This window comes from Chiloscyllium plagiosum, unplaced genomic scaffold (assembly GCF_037043375.1).
Source record: "Chiloscyllium plagiosum isolate Xiang-an unplaced genomic scaffold, Cpla_swu_hap1 HiC_scaffold_21, whole genome shotgun sequence".
NCBI lineage: Eukaryota > Metazoa > Chordata > Chondrichthyes > Orectolobiformes > Hemiscylliidae > Chiloscyllium > Chiloscyllium plagiosum.
In genome coordinates, this window is record NW_028270159.1 from 1,332,743 (window position 1) to 1,353,236 (window position 20,494).

The 20,494-nt window shown below is 42.6% G+C and overlaps 1 protein-coding gene across 1 annotated transcript in view; it reads right to left on the minus strand.

The window, feature by feature from the left end:
* Nucleotides 1-124: 124 nt before the first annotated feature.
* Nucleotides 125-20,494, minus strand: part of adamtsl2 (ADAMTS like 2) — a 241,285-nt gene continuing 220,915 nt past the window's right edge. Inside the window, exons 18-19 of the mRNA XM_087998112.1 lie at nucleotides 18,730-18,874; nucleotides 125-4,697 (exon numbers count right to left, since the gene is read on the minus strand). Coding sequence (XP_087854238.1) covers nucleotides 4,579-4,697; nucleotides 18,730-18,874 — 264 coding nt within the window. The 3' untranslated portion in view covers nucleotides 125-4,578. The remainder of the gene's footprint in view (nucleotides 4,698-18,729; nucleotides 18,875-20,494) is intronic.

Consider the following 20,494-nt stretch of genomic DNA (forward strand, 5'->3'; position numbering starts at 1 on the left):
CTAGGCCCATGCTCATGACAGACAATTTCTTTGTGATTCTGCATGTCATTAAACAACAGCAAATATTACTGATATATTTGAAATAATATGCATTTTGTTTAAAATGAATTGAAGAATTCTGTCAAAAGGACAAAGTTATTTATTATCATTTTTCATAAAGATCTGGTTTTACATGGATTACTTCAAATTTTTCCCTAGTTTCCCCAACTCCATGAGGGCAGAATGAATACATTGGACTACATTAAGATGCAATAATTTTACTGAGCATATTTTAATCCATAAAATGAGGCTGGGGAAAAGGAAGCCAATCTATACCAAGTTTTGCATTTTGTTCTCATGTGTGGAGGTGTTCTGAAGGTGCTCCATGTGTCATCATTTTTGTGCAGTTGACTTTAGGATTATGGATACCTGTGCTTTTTTTTTGAAGAGTTCAATGCCTGGACAGTGGAACCCTTTTTTAAAATGAGACATTTCTTAAATGTCACATGTCTTATGGTAACTGCTTAATTATTGCAGACTCCCCTGCCTGGGCTTATGACCGTCATGTTGCAGCTTCTGTTTTTAACTGCAACTTCATTATGTCTGGCAATTCTATTAACCTAGCCTTGGTTACTTTTTTCAAGCACTCAGCGATACATGTTCCATCTCCTGAAAAACTGCCAAAGCCATTGAGAATAACGAACAAGAAACCTGGTGTCTTTCTTTTTATCCTTTTATAATTAATATTACCCTATTTCCCAATTAAATGTTAGCATTGGATATCCTTCTATGAGTCCTTCCATTTATGTTGTGACCAAGATTGGAGGAGTGCATTGTCTTTTTCCAGTCTCACTACTTCATTCGTCACAACATATATTTAACTGTTTTATCTGGTTCCTGTTATGCCAATCACAAGCTTTCTCAACATTAGAAATTAATTAAAAAGATTCACCAACCAGGTTCCTTTAATAAACACAAAATCAGTGATTTATTATAAACAAAATATTTAAATGACAATGCAAAACTGATAGCCATACATAGCTGATAATATGAAAATATATTCAACCCTTTAAATAATCCAAAATACACACATAACTAAACACATCTCGCTACAACGATTCACTCTGTGGAAAAAAAAACACTTTTGGCCAATAAGTCTCAGTCATTGAAGACTAAAATAAAGGAGACTGTATGGAATGTTCAGACAATGGTCAGTTCTGGCTCTCAAACATGCATTTCACCAAACACAAGCAAATATCTTAGGAATTACAGCCAAACTGTGGATTCTTCTGGGTGCTTTTTCAGAGGAAAGTCCAGCAGCACACTGGACCCGCAACAGGGTTTTTTTCAGAAACAGTTGGCTGGCCACTAACTGAAAAATCCAAACACTTTCCAAATCAGAAACTATAACCTGACAGTCTTAAACCCAGGCAAGGTCTCTGAAGTGAACAAATAGTTATCACAAGACACCTGCCTTTCACGAGACACATTTTAAAAAAAATATTTTCATTCACTTATTAAAAAAAGTCCAGGTCTCCCCACAAGCATCATGAAATACGAAGTATCTTTATAACAATCAATCATTATTAATGATAGAATTAAATATTGTTATTAAATATTACATTAAAGCATGTTTTCAGCATTAAGACAATTTTTGACATAGTCATAAATCTTGTACAGCTGAGAATATTATTTTCTCTTAAAAAGATTCAGAATTTTAATACCATTTATAGATAAAACTACAATCACTAGGATTATTTGGCACAACCAAAAACATTCAGACAACACACCAAGATCTTTTCATTAAATAAAAACTGTAAGAACTGCCGATGCTGTAAATCAGAAACAATAACAGAAGTTGCTGAAAAAGCTAAGCAGGTCTGGCAGCATCTGTGAAGAGAAATCAAAGTTCTGAGGAAAGGTCACCAGACCCGAAACATTAACTCTGATTTCTCTTCACAGATGCTGCCAGACCTGCTGAGTTTTTCCATCAACTTCTGTTTTTGTTTAAGATCTTTTCAATATTTTATATGTTTATCCATGATCATATTATGGGAAGGGATATCACGAAACAATTTTGAACAATGGGTTTTAGTAGAATAATTTGCAGAGTTGTATAGTTAGTGCTGGAGATACAGATGTTTAACAATTACCATTGGCAGCTAGTCAGCGAATCTTGTTGGTGGGAGGTTTCTGGATACTTTTATGACTGAGCGTAGTAGCCCCTGGTTGGTGAATGAAGTTGGTGTCAATTGGCTCTAAATGATCTCCTTTGTGTGAGCAAAGTTACTTCAGAAATTGAAACAAGAATAGTTTAGAATTCTGGAAATAGGAGTTTTTAAATTTTAGATCAATTTTCACTGGACACAAATTTCTACTATCAACAACCTCCAGTTGTAAAACTACACCCAGAAGTGCCTTATTTACCAGCATGGGGAAAGTTACTGGCTGTTAAACCAGGTGCCAATTCTATACAAAAATGGTTATACATATCATGTTTGGAACAATTTAACCATGGGAGAGTAAAGAAATGTAATTACTAATATGGACTGGATCAATTATCCACCAAACTGCTTCCTGTCATTTCTCTTGATGGAAAGATCAGAAAAATCAGAGCTAAGAATATCTTGGAGCAGTACTGTTTCATGTGTTGCTGAAATGTGAGGTGATGCTGCAACACATATCTGGTGTACTGTGCTGGATTGAGCCGCAAACTCACTGACAAGGCAACGCTTAGACTAAAGGAGCCTATGAAGAATAAAAATCATTGGGCTAACTGGTAGTCTTATGAGGGAGATTTGTAATTGGAGTTAGCAAAGTTCCAAACATCCTAAATCTATCATTTGTAGGAGGTTCTCGCCCATCAAACCTTTGCTCTGCGAGGCAGAGCAAGTTGGAGATGAATTTGGCACTTTCTGGGGCAAGCTTTAGATGGTGGTTGAACGGTATGGCTACGAGACTGGAATATCCACCTCCATTTACTAGGTCATCTGCCCAGTTGAAATGAAGAATGTTGAAATAAAAACTGAAAGAACTGCAGATGCTGAGGAATATCCAACCCTTGCCAACTCTATATCATTTCATAATTCCCATGCCCCCTTCATTCTCCCTTACCCGTTCCATGTCCACAATGGATCATCCATACCCATTCTCCCAATATCCACCATATATAGATCAAATGAACTTTTGACAAGTGTTTGAAATGCTCCTGAAAAATCACATAATGGACAGAGGCTGTGAAAAAATTCCCTGGGGGATAAAAAAACTTAGTTTATAGTCTCTTAAAGATGTAATTCTTGGAGCTTGGCCAGGCATGCGTAATGAGACCATCTGGTAAATGTAGCAACAAAAACAGATAGGTGGCATCATTACGCATGCCTGGCTAATCCATTTAGATGCCAGTAAGGAATGGTTAGGCAACTGCAGAGGTGAGGCAAAACTATGTTTGCTCAACATTTCCACTACCTTATAATAACTTACCATTTTTGAAATCTTTTCACTCATTGTGTTGAAGTGTTGAATGGAGTTACTCTTCTAGCCTTGTTACTATAAATGGCTGTGATTGACTGACAGCTGTATGAGAAAGTAAGAGTGTCAATGCAATTCATGGGAATGTTGAATAGTTGTATTTTATTATATGATGTCTAAAGTTAGGATCCACCATAGTTTATGACTCTTCTGAGAGGCTGTGAACCACACTGACTTAGAGAAGGGGCGTGACTGCACCAAAATTGCTGAGGTTGGAGAGGTGGGGTTTGAACTGTCCATTCCCACATTGAAGCTGGTGAAGGTTGGTGCACTTTATTTCGACTGGCTATTTGTACCCTTATCCCATACCAGTAATAATTGTTTAAAATGGTGTGGTGTGCACATGCGTTGTGGTGGTGCTGGAATTTTGGAATCAGCCCTGCCCAACATTTTTAAATGTCCTCTTAAGGAAAAAGATGGACCAAATAAGACAGAGAGGCTAATGCAACAGGTAGCGAAAGGATTGCACTGCTTGAGGAAAAGGCAATGAACTGAGTAAATACATCTCAGAGTTATAGGCAGCTTTGATATTTGATATAATGATCATGTCACTGGATCTCCATTATTATATATGAAAAAGTATTTGAAATTAGCATATTAAAAATATAATCATTGTAAGAACATACCAAGATTGTAATATTATCTAAATTGAGCATTTGCATGTAATACAGAATTACATTAAATTGATGATATTATTATTGCACCAAATGGCCTTGTATGATAGTTTGCAGAGTTAATATTCATTCAACCATGTCTCCATGTTCCGTAACATTAGTTGTGATGCCATTGTAATAAAATAATTTATAACTGAATAATTGAAATGGAGTACAATGGCTCTGCCACACAGTTATGGGCAGAATGCTATACATGACAGCATGCAACATTTGGGTCTCCAGAGAACCTGACAGCTTCACAGCATATGTTTATTTTGTCCAGCTCGATGGCCTGCCAATAAGACACATGTCTCTGAGGGAAGGTGCCACTCAATTCTTGCAGTAAAACTAATTCCATCAGTTTCCCATCATCCTTTTATTCACATGTTGGGAGGTGCAATAATTCTGCCAGTCTGTACTATGAATCAGCAGTTCTACAGGATCTGCAGCACGCTTTGCTGTAATACCAGTGGGAACACAGATTGACTTTAATTGCCAGTACACAGTTAGTCCCAAGTTGATCTTGACAACTGTCATCTGCAGAATAATAACAGTAATTGTCAGTGTCTCAAGAAGTTGTCATTTGTCTTTATCTCCATTCAAAAATACACAACTTAAAAATCAATGTGCTACCATCTTGAAATCTGATCTTCTGATCACCACCTTGAACAGTCAAATTGAGAGTTGAATTCTAAACATAGGGTACATTAACTATCACAGAGAACAAGTCAGTCTCAGATTTTCAATCTAATAATGAATAATAAAGAAACAAGGGGATCAGCAACAGCATGAAAAAAATCACTGAATTTGTTCCAAGCAATTCTTCTCAATGATGTATACAATGCAGCAACCCACCAAGATTACTTTTGCAGCTGCTCCCTCTTGAGGTACTTTTAATGCCAAGCAGGAAAAGAACAGCAATAACACAGGAACATTATCGTCTCCAAGTTCCCCAACAACTAATACACAAACCTGACTAAGATGTATTGCTGTTCCTTAATTGTCATTGGGTCAATATGTTGAATTTTTGACATAATTACAGTTTGGAAGTGCCTTCACAATAAGGAACAGTAATGCTTCAAAGGGAATTCCCTCCATAAATCAGCTTTTTAGGGCAACTAGGATTGGACAATAAATATGGTTTGGTCCATAATGCCTATACCTGGGAACAAATAGATGTATGTGCTGTTTCAGCATAGTGAAATGTTGTAGACTTATGAAGTTTGCAGAGATGCATCACCTCACCAATAAGTCACAAATGGTTAAATCTTCTCATATTTTGGTTCAGTGTCAATGTTGAGAAGTTTCATGGAGGGTTTCCCTTTGTGGGCCAGGGGACTTTTCTCACACGTCCTTTTGCGCTTGCAGTGGCAGAGGTATTTGGCCCTGCCAGGATCTTCTGGTGTTGACACCACGAATGCCTCATTTAAATGCCAGCTGCATATCAACTGAAGTGTTGCAAGCCAGAATTTACCATTTCAAGTGTGTTTTTCAATTGCATTTCGAAAGGAGATGGCTGAGAAAGAGAAGCTTGCACCCCAGGTCACCAACAAGGATGTGAAAGTTCTGGAGGACTAGGTTGACAGGAAGTCTTCTTCTTTATTCAGGACACCAACAAGAGACCATGACACCAGTTGCTGCCAATGTGGATGGAGATGGTCACCTAGCCATTTTATATGATGACATATACAGCAACTGCTCTAAGCATGTCAATGACTTCTGCACACTGCAAGGGTAAATGTCATAGTTTTCACTCTACTACCTCACACTGACTCTAACTCTAGACTAATAGTCTATTATTCTCTCTATTGCATGTGACATCTTGCCTCAATAGCTCTCACTCACTTCATTCTTTCTAAACTATGAACCCTACCTGCCAAATGAGCATCTACTCATTCACTTGGCACACCCCTCCACAGCACCTGTTCCTGCAGTGCCACCAACAGCTCTTCAAGCACTTTCATCTCACTCAATCCTTCTGTTTGTCCTACTACAGGTCAGAAAGGGCAAAGACAGATAGTTGACATTCATCTCTTCACCCCCAACAAAGAGAAGATCCTCAAACAAATGGGAGAGGATTGAGAATGCTAAAGTCGGGATGCCAATACCTCCATATGAATGCAAGAGACTAAGATTCATTGTCCTGCATTTCACGTTTTCCCATTATGATAGACTATTTCAACCCAGTCCTCCAAGACTTTCACATCCTTGTCGGTGACCTGGGGTGCAAGCTTCTCTTTCTCAGCCATCTCCTTTTGAAGTGCAATTGAAAAACACACTTAAAATGGTACATTCTGGCTGACAGCTGATATAGAAAGCCATGTTCAGCATCATGCTCCGTGGCTGCCAGAAATGTACACAGACCTGAACTCCATCGCTTTAGCTGTTGGTGCTTAGATTTAGCGTCAAGGCAAAACAGGGATGAGAAAACTCAACCTCATTTCAGATGCCCTTTTTTCTCAAGGAGACAGGGTGATGTCACCTAGATGAAGAAGTAACCACACACACAGGCATACAAAGATTTGTGCTGACGGCACTCCAGAAGTGCCAGGACACTTTATCTTAACCCTGCCTACGATCCTAACCTTGTGGAAGTTGCAGCCGGGGAGGTGAGCTTTCATCTTGGCATGTCACAAATGCCCCAGGGATCATCTGTCTAAATCATCGAGCTCAACAGGTTCCTTCCAGCTGTGGATTCTGAGACTGCATCTCTATATCGTGAGAGGGCAAGGAAAATGAAGCTCCCTCTGAGAACATACAGGTTACAAGGGTAAACAGAAGCTTACATCAGTAAATTTAAGAACTTCAAATCACATGTCTGATCGACTAGCATTTTAGTTCTAGGAGCAGTTATCTGAATACCAAGTCAGAGCTCAGCAGCCTGTTCACACATTTCAAGGAAGATATAAGTTATAGTGGTAAGGCAGTGCTCATATCTGAAACGCGTCCTGGTTAGCTATGGCTTTCAGACTCCTTCACCCAATGGCACTTGCGTAGCACGAATGTTACTTGCCACTTGTCAGCCCAAACCTGGATATTGTCTAGATCATTTTGCATTTGAACAGTATCTGAGGAGTCGCGAATGGTGCTGAACATTGTGCAATCATTGGCGAACATCCCCACTTCTGACCCGAGGACAGAGGGAAGGTCATTGATGAAGCAGCTGAAAATAGTTAAGCCTAGGACACTACCCTGAGGGATTCCTGCACAGATATCCTGCAGCTGAGATGACTGATCTCCAACAACCACAACCATCTTCCTATCTGCCAGGGATGACTCCAACAACTGGAGAGTTTGCCCCCTGATGCCCATTGATTCCAATTTTGCTAGGACTCATTGATGCCACACTCAGTTGAATGCAGCCTTGATGTCAAGGGCTGTCACTCTCACCTCACCTCTGGAATTCACCTCTTTTGTTCATGTTTGTACTAAGGCTGTATTGAGGTCTGGAGCTGAGTGGCCCTGGCAGAACCCAAACTGGGCGTCACTGAGCAGGTGCTGTTTGATAGTACCTTCTATCATATTACTGATGTTTCAGATGGGGCGATAATTAGCCAGTCTTGCTTTTTATGTAGAGGACATACCTGGGCAACTTCTCCACATGACAGTGTTCTAAGTGTACTGGAACAGCTTGGTTGGGGAGCGCCAAGTCTGGAGCATAAGTCTTCAGCTGGAATGTTGTCAGGGCCATTAGCCTATCCAGCATCTCCAACCGTTGCTTGATATCACATTCACCTAACATCCATCATAAAGGAAATTCTGGAATTTATTATTAAGGTGTTTATAATGGGGTAATTAGAAAATCTTAATGCCACTGAGAGTAGTCAGATTTTTTGAAAGGGAAATAAGTTTAACTAATTCATTAAAGTTCTTTGAAGGACTAACAAGTAACATAGGTAAGGGAGAACTGGTGAATGTTTAAAACATGGATTTCCAGATTTTGACAAGGTGCCACATCAAAGTTTCTTGGAAAGTAACAGCTCATGTTGTAGGTCATAGGGATGTACAGCATGGAAACAGATCTCTCGGTCCAACATATCTATGCTGACCAGATATCCGAGATAAATCTAGTTAATTTATCTTTGTTACTTCTTCAAAAAACTCAAGCAAGTTAGAGAAACAATCTCCCACGCACAAAGCCATGCTGACTATCCTTAATCAATCTTTGCCTTTCTGAATACAAGTAAATCCTGTCCTTCACGATTCCCTCCAACAGTCACGGAGGGAGCGGTCTTTTCAGACTCCCTCCGTGACTCCCTCGTCAGGTCCACACCCCCCACCAACCCAACCTCCACTCCCGGCACCTTCCCCTGCAACCGCAAGAAATGCAAAACTTGCGTCCACACCTCCCCCCTTACTTCCCTCCAAGGCCCCAAGGGATCCTTCCATATCCGCTACAAATTCACCTGCACCTCCACACACATCATTTACTGCATCCGCTGCACCCGATGTGGCCTCCTCTATATTGGGGAGACAGGCCGCCTACTTGCGGAATGTTTCAGAGAACACCTCTGGGACACCCGGACCAACCAACCCAACCATCCCGTGGCTCAATACTTCAACTCCCCCTCCCACTCCACCAAGGACATGCAGGTCCTTGGACTCCTCCATCGCCAGACCATAGCAACACGACGGCTGGAGGAAGAGCGCCTCATCTTCCGCCTGGGAACCCTCCAACCACAAGGGATGAACTCAGATTTCTCCAGTTTCCTCATTTCCCCTCCCCCACCTTGTCTCAGTCCCAACCCTCGAACTCAGCACCACCTTCCTAATCTGCAATCTTCTTCCTGACCTCTCCCCCCCCACCCCGACTCCGGCCTATCACCCTCACCTTAACCTCCTTCCACCTATCGCATTTCCAATGCCCCTCCCCCAAGTCCCTCCTCCCTACCTTTTATCTTAGCCTGCTTGGCACACCCTCCTCATTCCTGAAGAAGGGCTCATGCCCGAAACGTCGATTCTCCTGCTCCTTGGATGCTGCCTGACCTGCTGACCTTCAAGGGGAGAAAGTGAGGACTGCAGATGCTGGAGATCAGAGTCAAAGAGTGTGGTGCTAGAAAAGCATAGCCGGTCAGGCAACATCCGAGGAGCAGGAGAATCAACGTTGAGTATAAGCTCTGGGCTATCAATGCGACTAACAATGCCACACCTCCCCCTCTTTTACCATCTTCTCCGTTCTTACTGAAATATCTAAACCCCAGAAACTTCAACAACCATTCCTGTCCCTGCTCTATCCATGTCTCTGAAATTGCCACAACCTCTGAGTCTCAGGTAATAACCCATGCTACAAGTTCACCCACCTTATTCTGGATGCTCCTGCCGTTGAAGTAGACACACTTCAAATCACCTTCCTGGTCGCCGGTGAACTCTTGCAACCTTGAAACCACATTTCTGACTCACTACTCTCAATCTCCTCAACACTGAAACTACAATTTAGGTTCCTGCTGAATTAGTTTAAACCCTCCCAAATAGTATGAGCAAATGTCCTCCCCAGGATATTGGTATTCCTCTGGTTCAGTCTGTAGAGGTCCCACCTACTCCAGAATGAGCCCCAATTATCCACAGAGTCATAGAGATGTTCAGCATGGAAACAGACCCTTCAGTCCAACTCGTCCATGCCAACCAGATATCCCATCCCAAACTAGTTCCACCTGCCAGCACCTGGCCCATATCCCTCTAAACTCTTCCTATTCACATATCCATCCAGATGCCTTTTAAATGTTGCAATTGTACTAGCCTCCACCACTTCCACTGGCACCTTATTCCATACACATACCACCTTCTGCGCAAAAAAGTTGCCCCTAAGGTCTCTTTTATATCTTTCCCATCTCACCCTAAACCTATGCCCTCTAGTTCTGGAATCCCCCACCCCAGGGAAAAGATTTTGTGTATCATGATTTTATGAACTTCTATAAGGTCACCCCTCAGTCTCTGATGCTCCAAGGAAAACAGCCCTAGCATATTCAACCTCTCCCTATAACTCAAATCTTTCAACCCTGGCAACATCCTTGTAAATCTTTTCTGAACAATTTCAAGTTTCACAACATCCTTCCGATAGGAAGAAGACCAGAATTGCATGCAATATTCCAACAGTGGCCTAACCAATGTCCTGTACAACCGCAACATGACCTCCCAACTCCTGTACTCAATACTCTGACCAATTAAGGAAAGCATACCAAAAGCCTTCTTCACTATCCTATCTACCTGCGACTCCACTTTCAAGGAGCTATAAACTTGCACTCCAAGGTCTCTTTGTTCAGCAACACTTCCTAGGACCTTACTATTAAGTGTATAAGTCCTGCTAAGATTTGTTTACCCTAAATGCAGCACCTTGCATTTATCTAAATTAAACTCCAAATGCCACTCCTCAGCCCATTGGCTCATCTGATCAAGATCCTGTTGTGATCTGAGGTAACCTTCTTCGCTGTCCACTACACCTCCAATTTTGGTGTCATCTGCAAATTTACTAACTGTACCCCCAAGCTCACATCCAAATCATTTATATAAGTGACAAAAAGCAGAGGACCCAGCACCGATCCTTGTGGCACTCCACTGGTCACAGGCCTCCAGTTTGAGAAACAGCCCTCCACCACCACCCTCTGTCTTCTACCTTTGAGCCAGGTCTGTATCCAAATGGCTAGTTCTCTCTATATTCCATGAGATCGAACCTTGCTAACCAGTCTCCCATGGGGAACCTTGTCGAAGTCCATATAAATCACATCTACCGCTCTGCCTTCATCAATCCACTTTGTTACTTCTTCAAGTGTGTGAGACATAATCTTCCACGCACAAAACCATGTTGACTATCCCCAATCAGTCCTTGCCTTTCCAAATACATGTACATCCTATCCCTCAGGATTCTCTCCAATAACTTGCCCACCACCGATACCAAGCTCACTGATCTATGGTTCCCTGGCAGGTCCTTACCACCCTTCTTAAAAAGTGGCACCACGTTAGTCAACCTCCAGTCTTCTGGCACCTCATCTGTGACTACCGATGATACAAATATCTCGGTAAGAGGCCCAGCAATCACTTCCCTAGCTTCCCACAGAGTTCTAGGGTACACCTGATCAGGTTCTAATGATTTATCCATTTTTAGGCATTTCAAGACATCCAGCACTTCCTCCTCTGTAATCTGGACATTTTTCAAGATGTCACCATCTATTTCCCTACATTCTATATCTTCCATGTCCTTATCCACAGTAAACACTGATGCAAAATACTCGTTTAATATCTCCCCCATTTTCTGCGGCTCCACACAAAGGCCGCCTTGCTGATCTTTGAGGGGCCCTATTCTCTCCCTAGTTAACCTTTTGTCCTTAATGTATTTGTAAAAACACTTTGAATTCTCCTTAACTCTATTTGCTAAAGCTATCTCATGTCCCCTTTTTGCGTTCCTGATTTCTCTCAAGTATACTCCTACTGCCTTTATACTCTTCTAAGGATTCACTCGATCTATCCTGTCTATATTTGACATATGCTTCCTTCTTTTTCTTAGCCAACCCTTCAATTCCTCTAGTCATCCAGGTATCTAAAACCCTCCCTCCTGCACCATCCTTGCAGCCACGTGTTCAACTCCTCTCTCTCCCTATTCCTTGCCTCACTAGTATGTGGCATGGGCAACAAACCAGAGATAACAACTCAGTTTGTTCTCGCACTAAGCTTCCACCCTAGCTCCCTGAATTTTATTTTTGGATTCCCTACAGTAGAGAAACAGACCTTTCGGCCCAACAAGTCCACACTGACCCTCCGAAGAGTAACCTATCCAGACCTATTCCCCCACCCTATTATTCTACATTTACTCCTAGCTAACGTACCTAATCTACACATGCCTGGACACTATGGACAATTTAGCATGGCCAATTCACCTGACCTGCACATTTTTGGACTGTGGGAGGAAACCGGAGAACCCGGAGGAAACCCACGCAAACACGGGGAGAATGTGCAACCTCCACACAGACAGTCACCCGAGGCTGGAATCGAACCCGGGTCCCTGGCACTGTGAGGCAGCAGTGCTAACCACTGAGCCACTGTGCCGCCCCATTTTTGCCTTAAATCCCCATCCCTTTTTCTACCTATGTCATTGTTGCTTATGTGGACCATGGCTCGGAGCTGCTCCCCTTCCCTCTCAAGGATCCCAAAAACACGATCCCAGACATCACGTGGCACCTGGCAGGCAACACACTAACCGTGAGTCTCTCTCATTCCCACAGAATCTCCTATTTGTCCCCCAAACTATGGAGCCCCCATTGACTAATGCTCTGCTCCTCCTCCACTTCCCTTCCCTTCTGAGCAATAGGGACAGAGTCTGTGCCAGAGACCTAAACCCCATGGCTTACCCCGGTAAGTCATTCACCCCCTCAACAGTATCCAAAACAACATACTTGATATGGAAGGGAATGGCCACAGGGGATCCCTGCACTGCCTGCCTGTTCCCTTTCCTTCCCCTGACTGTAACCCATCGGCCTTTTTCTTGTACCTGATGTGTGACTACCTCCCTGTAACTCCTCTCAATAACCCTCTCTACCTCCCGAATGATCGGAAGTTCATCCAGCTCCAGTTCACTAAAGCAGTTTTCAAGGAGTTAGAGTTGGGTGCACTTCCCACAGATGCAGCCAGCAGGGACACTAGTGGTGACCATTACCTCCCACATTCTGCAGGAGGAACATTCAACTGCCTTAACTACCATTCCTACTAATCTAAATTCGCAGAGACTGTAGAAAAATACAGAATAAAAAATAAACTAGTTACCTTATCTATCCAGCACACAGAACATTTTTTTTTGGTTAGAGGGTGGGTGACACTACCTAAGTAGTATTTTGGGTAATGCAAACACCCAAATATATTACTTCACTTACTCAGCAGTCCCATATCCACTCTTGTTCAGCATGCGCTCCACCTATTCACGAGCTAAGTTTTTGAAGCAGTGACTTACTGTTCCAGCAGCCTCTCTTTTCACTGCTCAAGAGAAATGGAGGCCTGACTCTTGAGGTCAGTCCCTTTTAAATGGGAAACTTACCTTCTGCCAGCCCCCACTCCTCTCTCCTCGCTGCTCCCAAAAACTCCATCGTCTAAGGACTCACTCGATCTCTGCTGTCTATACCTGACATGTGCTTTCTTTTTCTTGAAAAACTTCAATTTCTCTGGTCATCCAGCATTCCCTACACCTGTCAGCCTTGCCCTTCACTCTAACAGGAACAAAGTATCTCTGGACTCTTGTTATCTAATTTTCCAAGATTTCCCATATTTCAGCCGACTCTTTACCTGGGAACATTGGCCCCCTCCCCCAACCCCAACACCAATTAACTTTTGAAAGTTCTTGTTTAATACCGTCAGAATTGGCCTTCCTTGAATTTGGAACTTTTAGATTCCATCTATCCCTTTCTATCACTACTTTAAAACTAATAGAATTATGGTCACTGGCCCCAATGTGTTCCCTCACTGACACCTCAGTCACGTACCTAGTTTTATTTCCCAAGAGTCAGTCAAGTTTTGCACCTTCTCTGGTAAATACATCCACATATTGAATCAGAAAATTTTCTAGTACACAATTGACAAATTCCTCTCCATCCAAGCCTTTAGCATTATGATAGTCCCAGTCTATGTTTGGAAAGTTAAAATTCCCTACCAGAACCACCCTATCATTCTTACAAACAACTGAGATCTCCTTACAAATTTCTTTCTCAATTTGCCGTGGACTACTGGGGAGGGATCTATAGTACAATCCCAATAAGGTGATCATCCCTTTCTTACTTCCCAGTTCCACTTAAATAACTTCCATGAACTTAGTCCCAAGAATGTCCTCCCTAACTGTACGGCCATAATGTTATCCCTAATCAAAAATGCCACTACCCCTCCTCTCTTGCCCTCATTTCCATCCTTCCTATAGCATCTACACCCTGGAACATTAAGCTGCCACTCCTGTCCATTCCTGAGCCACATCTCTATAAGTGCTATGATATCCCAGTCCCATGTTTTTAACCATGCCCTGAGTTCATCTGCCTTACCTGTTCGGCCTCTTGCTTTGAAATAAATACAGTTTAACTTATCAGTCCTACCTTGTCCTCTGCTTTGCTCCTGCCTACATTGACTGTTTGACTTGCTCCTTTTCCCAACTGTACCAGTATCAGACTGATCTCCTTCCTCACTATCTTCTTGGGTCCAACCCACACCCTTCCTGCTAGTCTAAACCTCCCTAGCAGCTCTAGCAAATCTCCCTGCCACTATATTAGTTCCCTTTCAATTCAGGTGCAATCCATCTTTCCTGTGCAGGTCACTTTTACCTCAGAAGAGATTCTAATGATCCAAAAATGTGAATCCTTCTCCCCTGCCCCAATTCCTCAGCCATGCATTCATCTGCTCTATCCTCCTATTCCTACCCTCACTAGCTTGTGGCATCGGGCGTAATCCAGATATTATTACCCTCGAGGACCTCGTTTTTATATTCCTGCCTAACTTCCTATATTTTCTCCTCAAAGTCTCATCCTCTTCTCTTTCTATGTCGTTAGTTCCAATGTGTATGACTTCTTGCTGGTCCCTCTCCCTTTTGAGAATTTTTTGCACTTTCTCCGCAATATCCTTGATCCTGGCACCAGGAAGGCAACACAGCATTCTGATATCTCGTTGTCGGCCACAGGAACGTCTGTCCGTGTCTCTGATTAGAGAGTCCCCTATCACAATTGACATATTGGTATGAATAGAGGATAGGTTGGCTAATAGAAAGCAAAATGTGGGAATAAATGGCTTGGTTTCAGGTAATTCCCCCAGGAATGAAAAGTACAATAGAATCACCGCTGAGACCTTAATTTATATTAATTTTGAATTTTATTAAATTTGCTGATGATACCAAGCTAAGTCAGAAGGTAAATTGTGAACAGGACACACAGAGTTTATTAAGGCTTTCAGAGAGCTTAAGTCTGTGGGCACAAATTTGGGACATGAAGTATGATATAGGAAAATGTGAAATTTCCAACTTTGGCAGGAATAATTGCACATTATTTAAATGGAGAGAACTGCAGAACTCTGAGATACAGAGGGGTCTCAGCATCTTGGCATATGAATGACAAACTTAGTATGCAAGTACAGCAAGACACGATCCAGGACACCATCCAGGACAAAGCAGCCTGTTTGATTGGCACCACATTTGCAAGAATCCACTCCCTCCAATGTACAATAGGAGCAATGTGTACTATTAGTTTGTCCAATGTGTGCAAGAGGGTTTCCTGACACAATATGTAGATAGGCCAACAAGAGGTGAGGCCATACTGGATTTGGTTCTGGGTAATGAACCAGGCCAGGTGTTAGAATTAGAGGTAGGTGAGCACTTTGGGGACAGTGACCACAATTCGGTGACTTTTACTCTAGTGATGGAGAGGGATAAGTATGCACTACAGGGCAAGAGTTATAGCTGGGGGCAGGGAAATTATGATGCGGTGAGGCATGACTTAGGATGTGTGGCTTGGAAAAGTAAGCTTCAAGGCAAGGGCGTAATTGATATGTGGACCTTGTTCAAGGAGCAACTATTGAGTGTCCTTGATAAGTATGAAACCGTCAGGCAGGGAGGAAAGGGTCGTGTGAGGGAGCTGTGGTTTAATAAGGAATTGGAATCCCTTGTTAAATGGAAGAGGGCGGCCTATGTAAAGATGAGGCGTGAAGGTTCAATTGGGGCGATTGAGAGTTATAAGATAGCCAGGAAGGACCTGAAGAGAGAGCTAAGACCAGCAAGGAGGGGACATGAAAGGTCCTTAGTTGGTAGGAATAGGGAAAACCCTAAGGCTTTCTATAGGTATGTCAGGAATAAAAGAATGATTAGGGTAGGAATAGGTCCAGTCAAGGATAGTAGTGGGAAGTTGCGTGTGGAGGCTGAAGAGATTGGGGAGACACTGAATGAATACTTTTCGTCCGTATTCAATCAGGAACAGGACATTGTTGTCAATGCGAGTACTGAGTCACAATTAAGTAGAATGGATGGCTTTGAGGTATGTAGAGAAGAGGTGTTGGAAATTCTGGAAAGGGTGAAAATAGATAAGTCCCCTGGGCCTGATGGCATTTATCCTAGGATTCTCTGGGAAGCAAGGGAGGAGATTGCAGAGCCATTGGCCTTGATTTTTATGTCCTCGTTGTCTACAGGAGTAGTGCCAGAAGATTGGAGGCTAGCAAATGTGGTTCCCTTGTTCAAGAAGGGGAGTAGGGATAACCCTAGTAACTATAGACCGGTGAGTCTCACTTCTGTTGTGGGCAAAGTCTTAGAGAGAATTGTAAGGGATAGGATTTATGAACATCTGGATAGGAATAATGTGATCAAGGATAGTCAGCATGGTTTTGTGAAGGGCAGGTCGTGCCTCACAAACCATATTGAATTCTTTGAGAAGGTGACTAAGGAGGTGGACGAGGGGAAAGCGGTAGATGTGGTGTATATGGATTTTAGTAAGGCGTTTGATAAGGTTCCCCATGGTAGACTACTGCAAAAAATACGGAGGTATGGCATTGAGGGTGAGTTGGAGGTTTGGATTGGAAGAAGACAGAGGGTAGTAGTTGATGGCAAAGGTTCATCTTGGAGTGCCGTCACTAGCGGTGTTCCGCAAGGATCTGTTTTGGGACCATTGCTGTTTATCATTTTTATAAATGACCTGGAGGAGGGGTTAGAAGGTTGGGTGAGCAAGTTTGCGGATGATACAAAAGTCGGAGGAGTTGTAGACAGTGAGGAAGGTTACAGCGGGATATAGATAAGCTGCAGAACTGGGCAGAAAGGTGGCAAATGGAGTTCAATGCAGCTAAGTGTGAGGTGATTCACTTTGGTAAGAGTAATAAAAAGATGGGGTACTGGGCTAATGGTCGGATACTTGGTAGTGTGGATGAGCAGAGGGATCTTGGTGTCCATGTACACAGATCTTTGAAAGTTGCCACCCAGGTAAATAGTGCGGTGAAGAAGGCATATGGCGTACTGGCCTTTATTGGTAGAGGAATTGAGTTCCGGAGTACTGAGGTCATGTTGCAGTTGTATAAGACTCTGGTGCGGCCGCATCTGGAGTATTGTGTGCAGTTTTGGTCGCCATATTATAAGAAGAATGTGGAGGCACTGGAACGGGTGCAGAGGAGGTTTACCAGGATGTTGCCTGGTATGGTAGAAAGATTGTATGAGGAAAGGCTGAGGCACTTGGGGTTGTTTTCATTGGAGAAAAGAAGGTTTAGGGGTGACTTGATAGAGGTGTACAAGATGATTAGGGGTTTAGATAGGGTCGACAGTGAGAATCTTTTTCCACATATGGAGTCAGCTATTACAAGGGGGCATAGCTTTAAATTAAGGGGGGGTAGGTATAGGACAGATGTTAGGGGTAGGTTCTTTACTCAGCGAGTCGTGAGTTCATGGAATGCCCTGCCAGTAGCAGTGGTGGACTCTCCCTCATTATGGGCATTTAAGCGGGCATTGGATAGGCATATGGAGGATAGTGGGCTAGTGTAGGTTAGGTGGGCTTGGATCGGTGCAACATCGAGGGCCGAAGGGCCTGTACTGCGCTGTATTCTTCTATGTTCTATGTTCTATCTACAAGGTGCATGACAGAATTTCACCAAAGATCCTTAGACAACACCTTCCAAATACATGATCACTTTCACCAAGAAGGACAATGGCAGCAGATACATGGGAACACCACAGCTTGCAATTTCTCCTCTAAGCCACTCACCATCCTGACTTGGAAATAATATCATTTTTCCTTCACTATTACTGGTTCAAATCCTGAAGTTCCTTCCCATCAGCATTGTAGCTCTACCTATAGCACATGGACTGCAGCAGTTCAAGAAAGCAGCTCACTAATACTTCTCAAAAGCAATTAGGTGCAGGCATAAGTGCTGGTGACACCCCTGCCCTATAAACATTTTTAAAAAAAATGCTTGGCCTAAAGAATGCAGTCAGTACTATCCAACTGCAGGTTCATCTCAGGAGTTTGGCTAGCAGAGTCCTGTCAGGGCTTTGTGTTCAGCATTTATATTATCTACATTGAGAATGATTTCAAAAGATCCTTCACAAAGAAAGACCCAGCCTGAGCCTGCAAGTTTAGCTATGACACACAAAGTGATGACTACAATACTGGACATAGTATGAACATCCAATAAAGAGTAGACAAAAAAAACGCAAGATAAAGCTAATGTCCAGTAACCATCAATATGTGCCAACTGTGAGGCATGCTAATACATTGAGATCCCTGATCAAGTTAGTCTCAACAAATAACATAACAAAGTGAAACGAATGTGAAGTGAATTGTTAACAAATGAAATTATTTTGAAAAGAAAATCCAGTGCATCTTTACATTCTCAATAAACCCTTTGTTTACTTCAATGGAGTTTAGCAAGAAAATTGTGTCCACGATACAGAGTTTCCCCATTTGACCAGGAATCTTTTATAGCTTGGCTGCAGCTACAACACTGTTAGGACTTTTCTCATCATTGAAAAGTTTCTCCTGCAATGGAACTGCAGATGTTTCCTATGCATGCCACTGGCACTTTAAATTTGTAAGTGTAATCGCTTTGGAAAGCGAAAAAGAAAACGAGCAAAAGTGCGATGCATTATTACCTGGCGGCTGGGTAGGACAGGCCTGGAGTTCACAGCTTTGCTTTGCAACAGGTTTCAAGAGTGGGTCACATCCTCGGACAATTTCTTTTCCCTGATAACATTTCACATCTCTCATTCTTACTCCAACTCCACAGGTCTTAGTGCACTGTGTAAAGTCATAGAGGCATAGAGTCATAGAGTCATAAAGATGTACAACACAGAAACAGACCCTTCGGTCCAACTTGTCCACGCTGGCCTGATATCCTAAATTAATCAAGTCCCATTTGCCAGCATTTGGTCCATATCCTTCTAAGCCCTTCCCATTCATATACCCATTCAGATGCTTTTTAAAGGTTGTAATTGTGCCAACCTGAAACACATCATTCCATACATGCACCATCCTGTATGTGAAAAAGTTGCCCCTTAGGTCCCTTTAAAACCTTTCCCTTCTCACCTTAAACCTATGCCCTCTAGTTTTGGATTCTCCCACCCATGATTTAGCACACCACTGGTCTCAGACCTGCAATCTGAAAAGCAAACCTCCACCACCCCCCTGTATCTCCCACCTTCAAACCAGTTCTGTATCCAATGGCTAGTTCTCCCTGTATTCCATGTGATCTAACCTTACTAACCAGTCTACCATGAGAAAACTTGTCGAACACCTACTGAAGTCCACACAGATCATGTCTACCGTTCTGCCCTCATCAATTCTCTTCGTTACTTCTTCAAAAAACATAAATAAATTAGTGAGACATGATTTTCCACACTCAAAGCCATGTTGACTATCCCTAATCAGGCAATCCCTAATCATTCCTGATGAAAGGCTTTTTCCCAAAATGTTGATCTTCCTCCTCCTCGGATGTTGCCTGACCTGCTGTGCTTTTCCAGCATCACTCTAATCTTGACTCTGATCTCCAGCATCTGCAGTCCTCACTTTCGCCTATCCCTAATCAGGTCCTTGCCTTTCTAAATACACAAATCCTGTCCCTCAGAATTCTCTCTGACAACTTACCCACCACTAATGTAGATTCACCAATCCTTACTACCTTTCTTAAGTAGTGGCACCACATTAACCAAACTCAGGTCTTCCAGCCCTCACCTGTGGCTGTGGATGATACAAGTATCTCAGCAAGGGGCCCAGCAATCACTTCCTTAGCTTCCCACAGAGTTCCAGGGTACACCTGGGACACATCAGGTTCTGGGGATTTATCCACCTTTATGCATGTTAAGACATCCAGCACCACCTCCTCTCTAATGTAGACATTTTTCAATAGACATTGCTGTTTATTTCCCCACGTTCTATATCTTCCATACCTTTCTCCATAGTGAACACATGCAAAATACTCATTTAGTATCTCCTCCATCTCCTGCGGTTCCACACATTGGTGGCCTGGCTGATCTTTAAGGGGTCCTATTCTCTCCCGAGTTACCCTTTCGTCCTTAATGTATTTATAAAATCCCTTTGGATTCTCTTTAACCCTATTTGCCAAAGCTATCTAATGTCCTCTTTTTGCCCTCTTGATTTCTGTCTTAAGTATACCCCTACTGCCTTTATACTCTTGTAAAGATTCATTTAATCTCTGCTGTATGTAATTTGCCCAAACCCTCAATTTCTCTAGTCATCAAGCATTCCATTCACCTACCATCCTTGCCTTTCACCCTAATAGGAACATACTGTTTCTGGACTCTTGGTATCTCATTTCTGAAGGCTTCCCATTTTCCAGCCGTCTCTTTACCTGCAAACATCTGCACCCCACCCCCACCCAGTCAACTTTTGAAAGTTCTT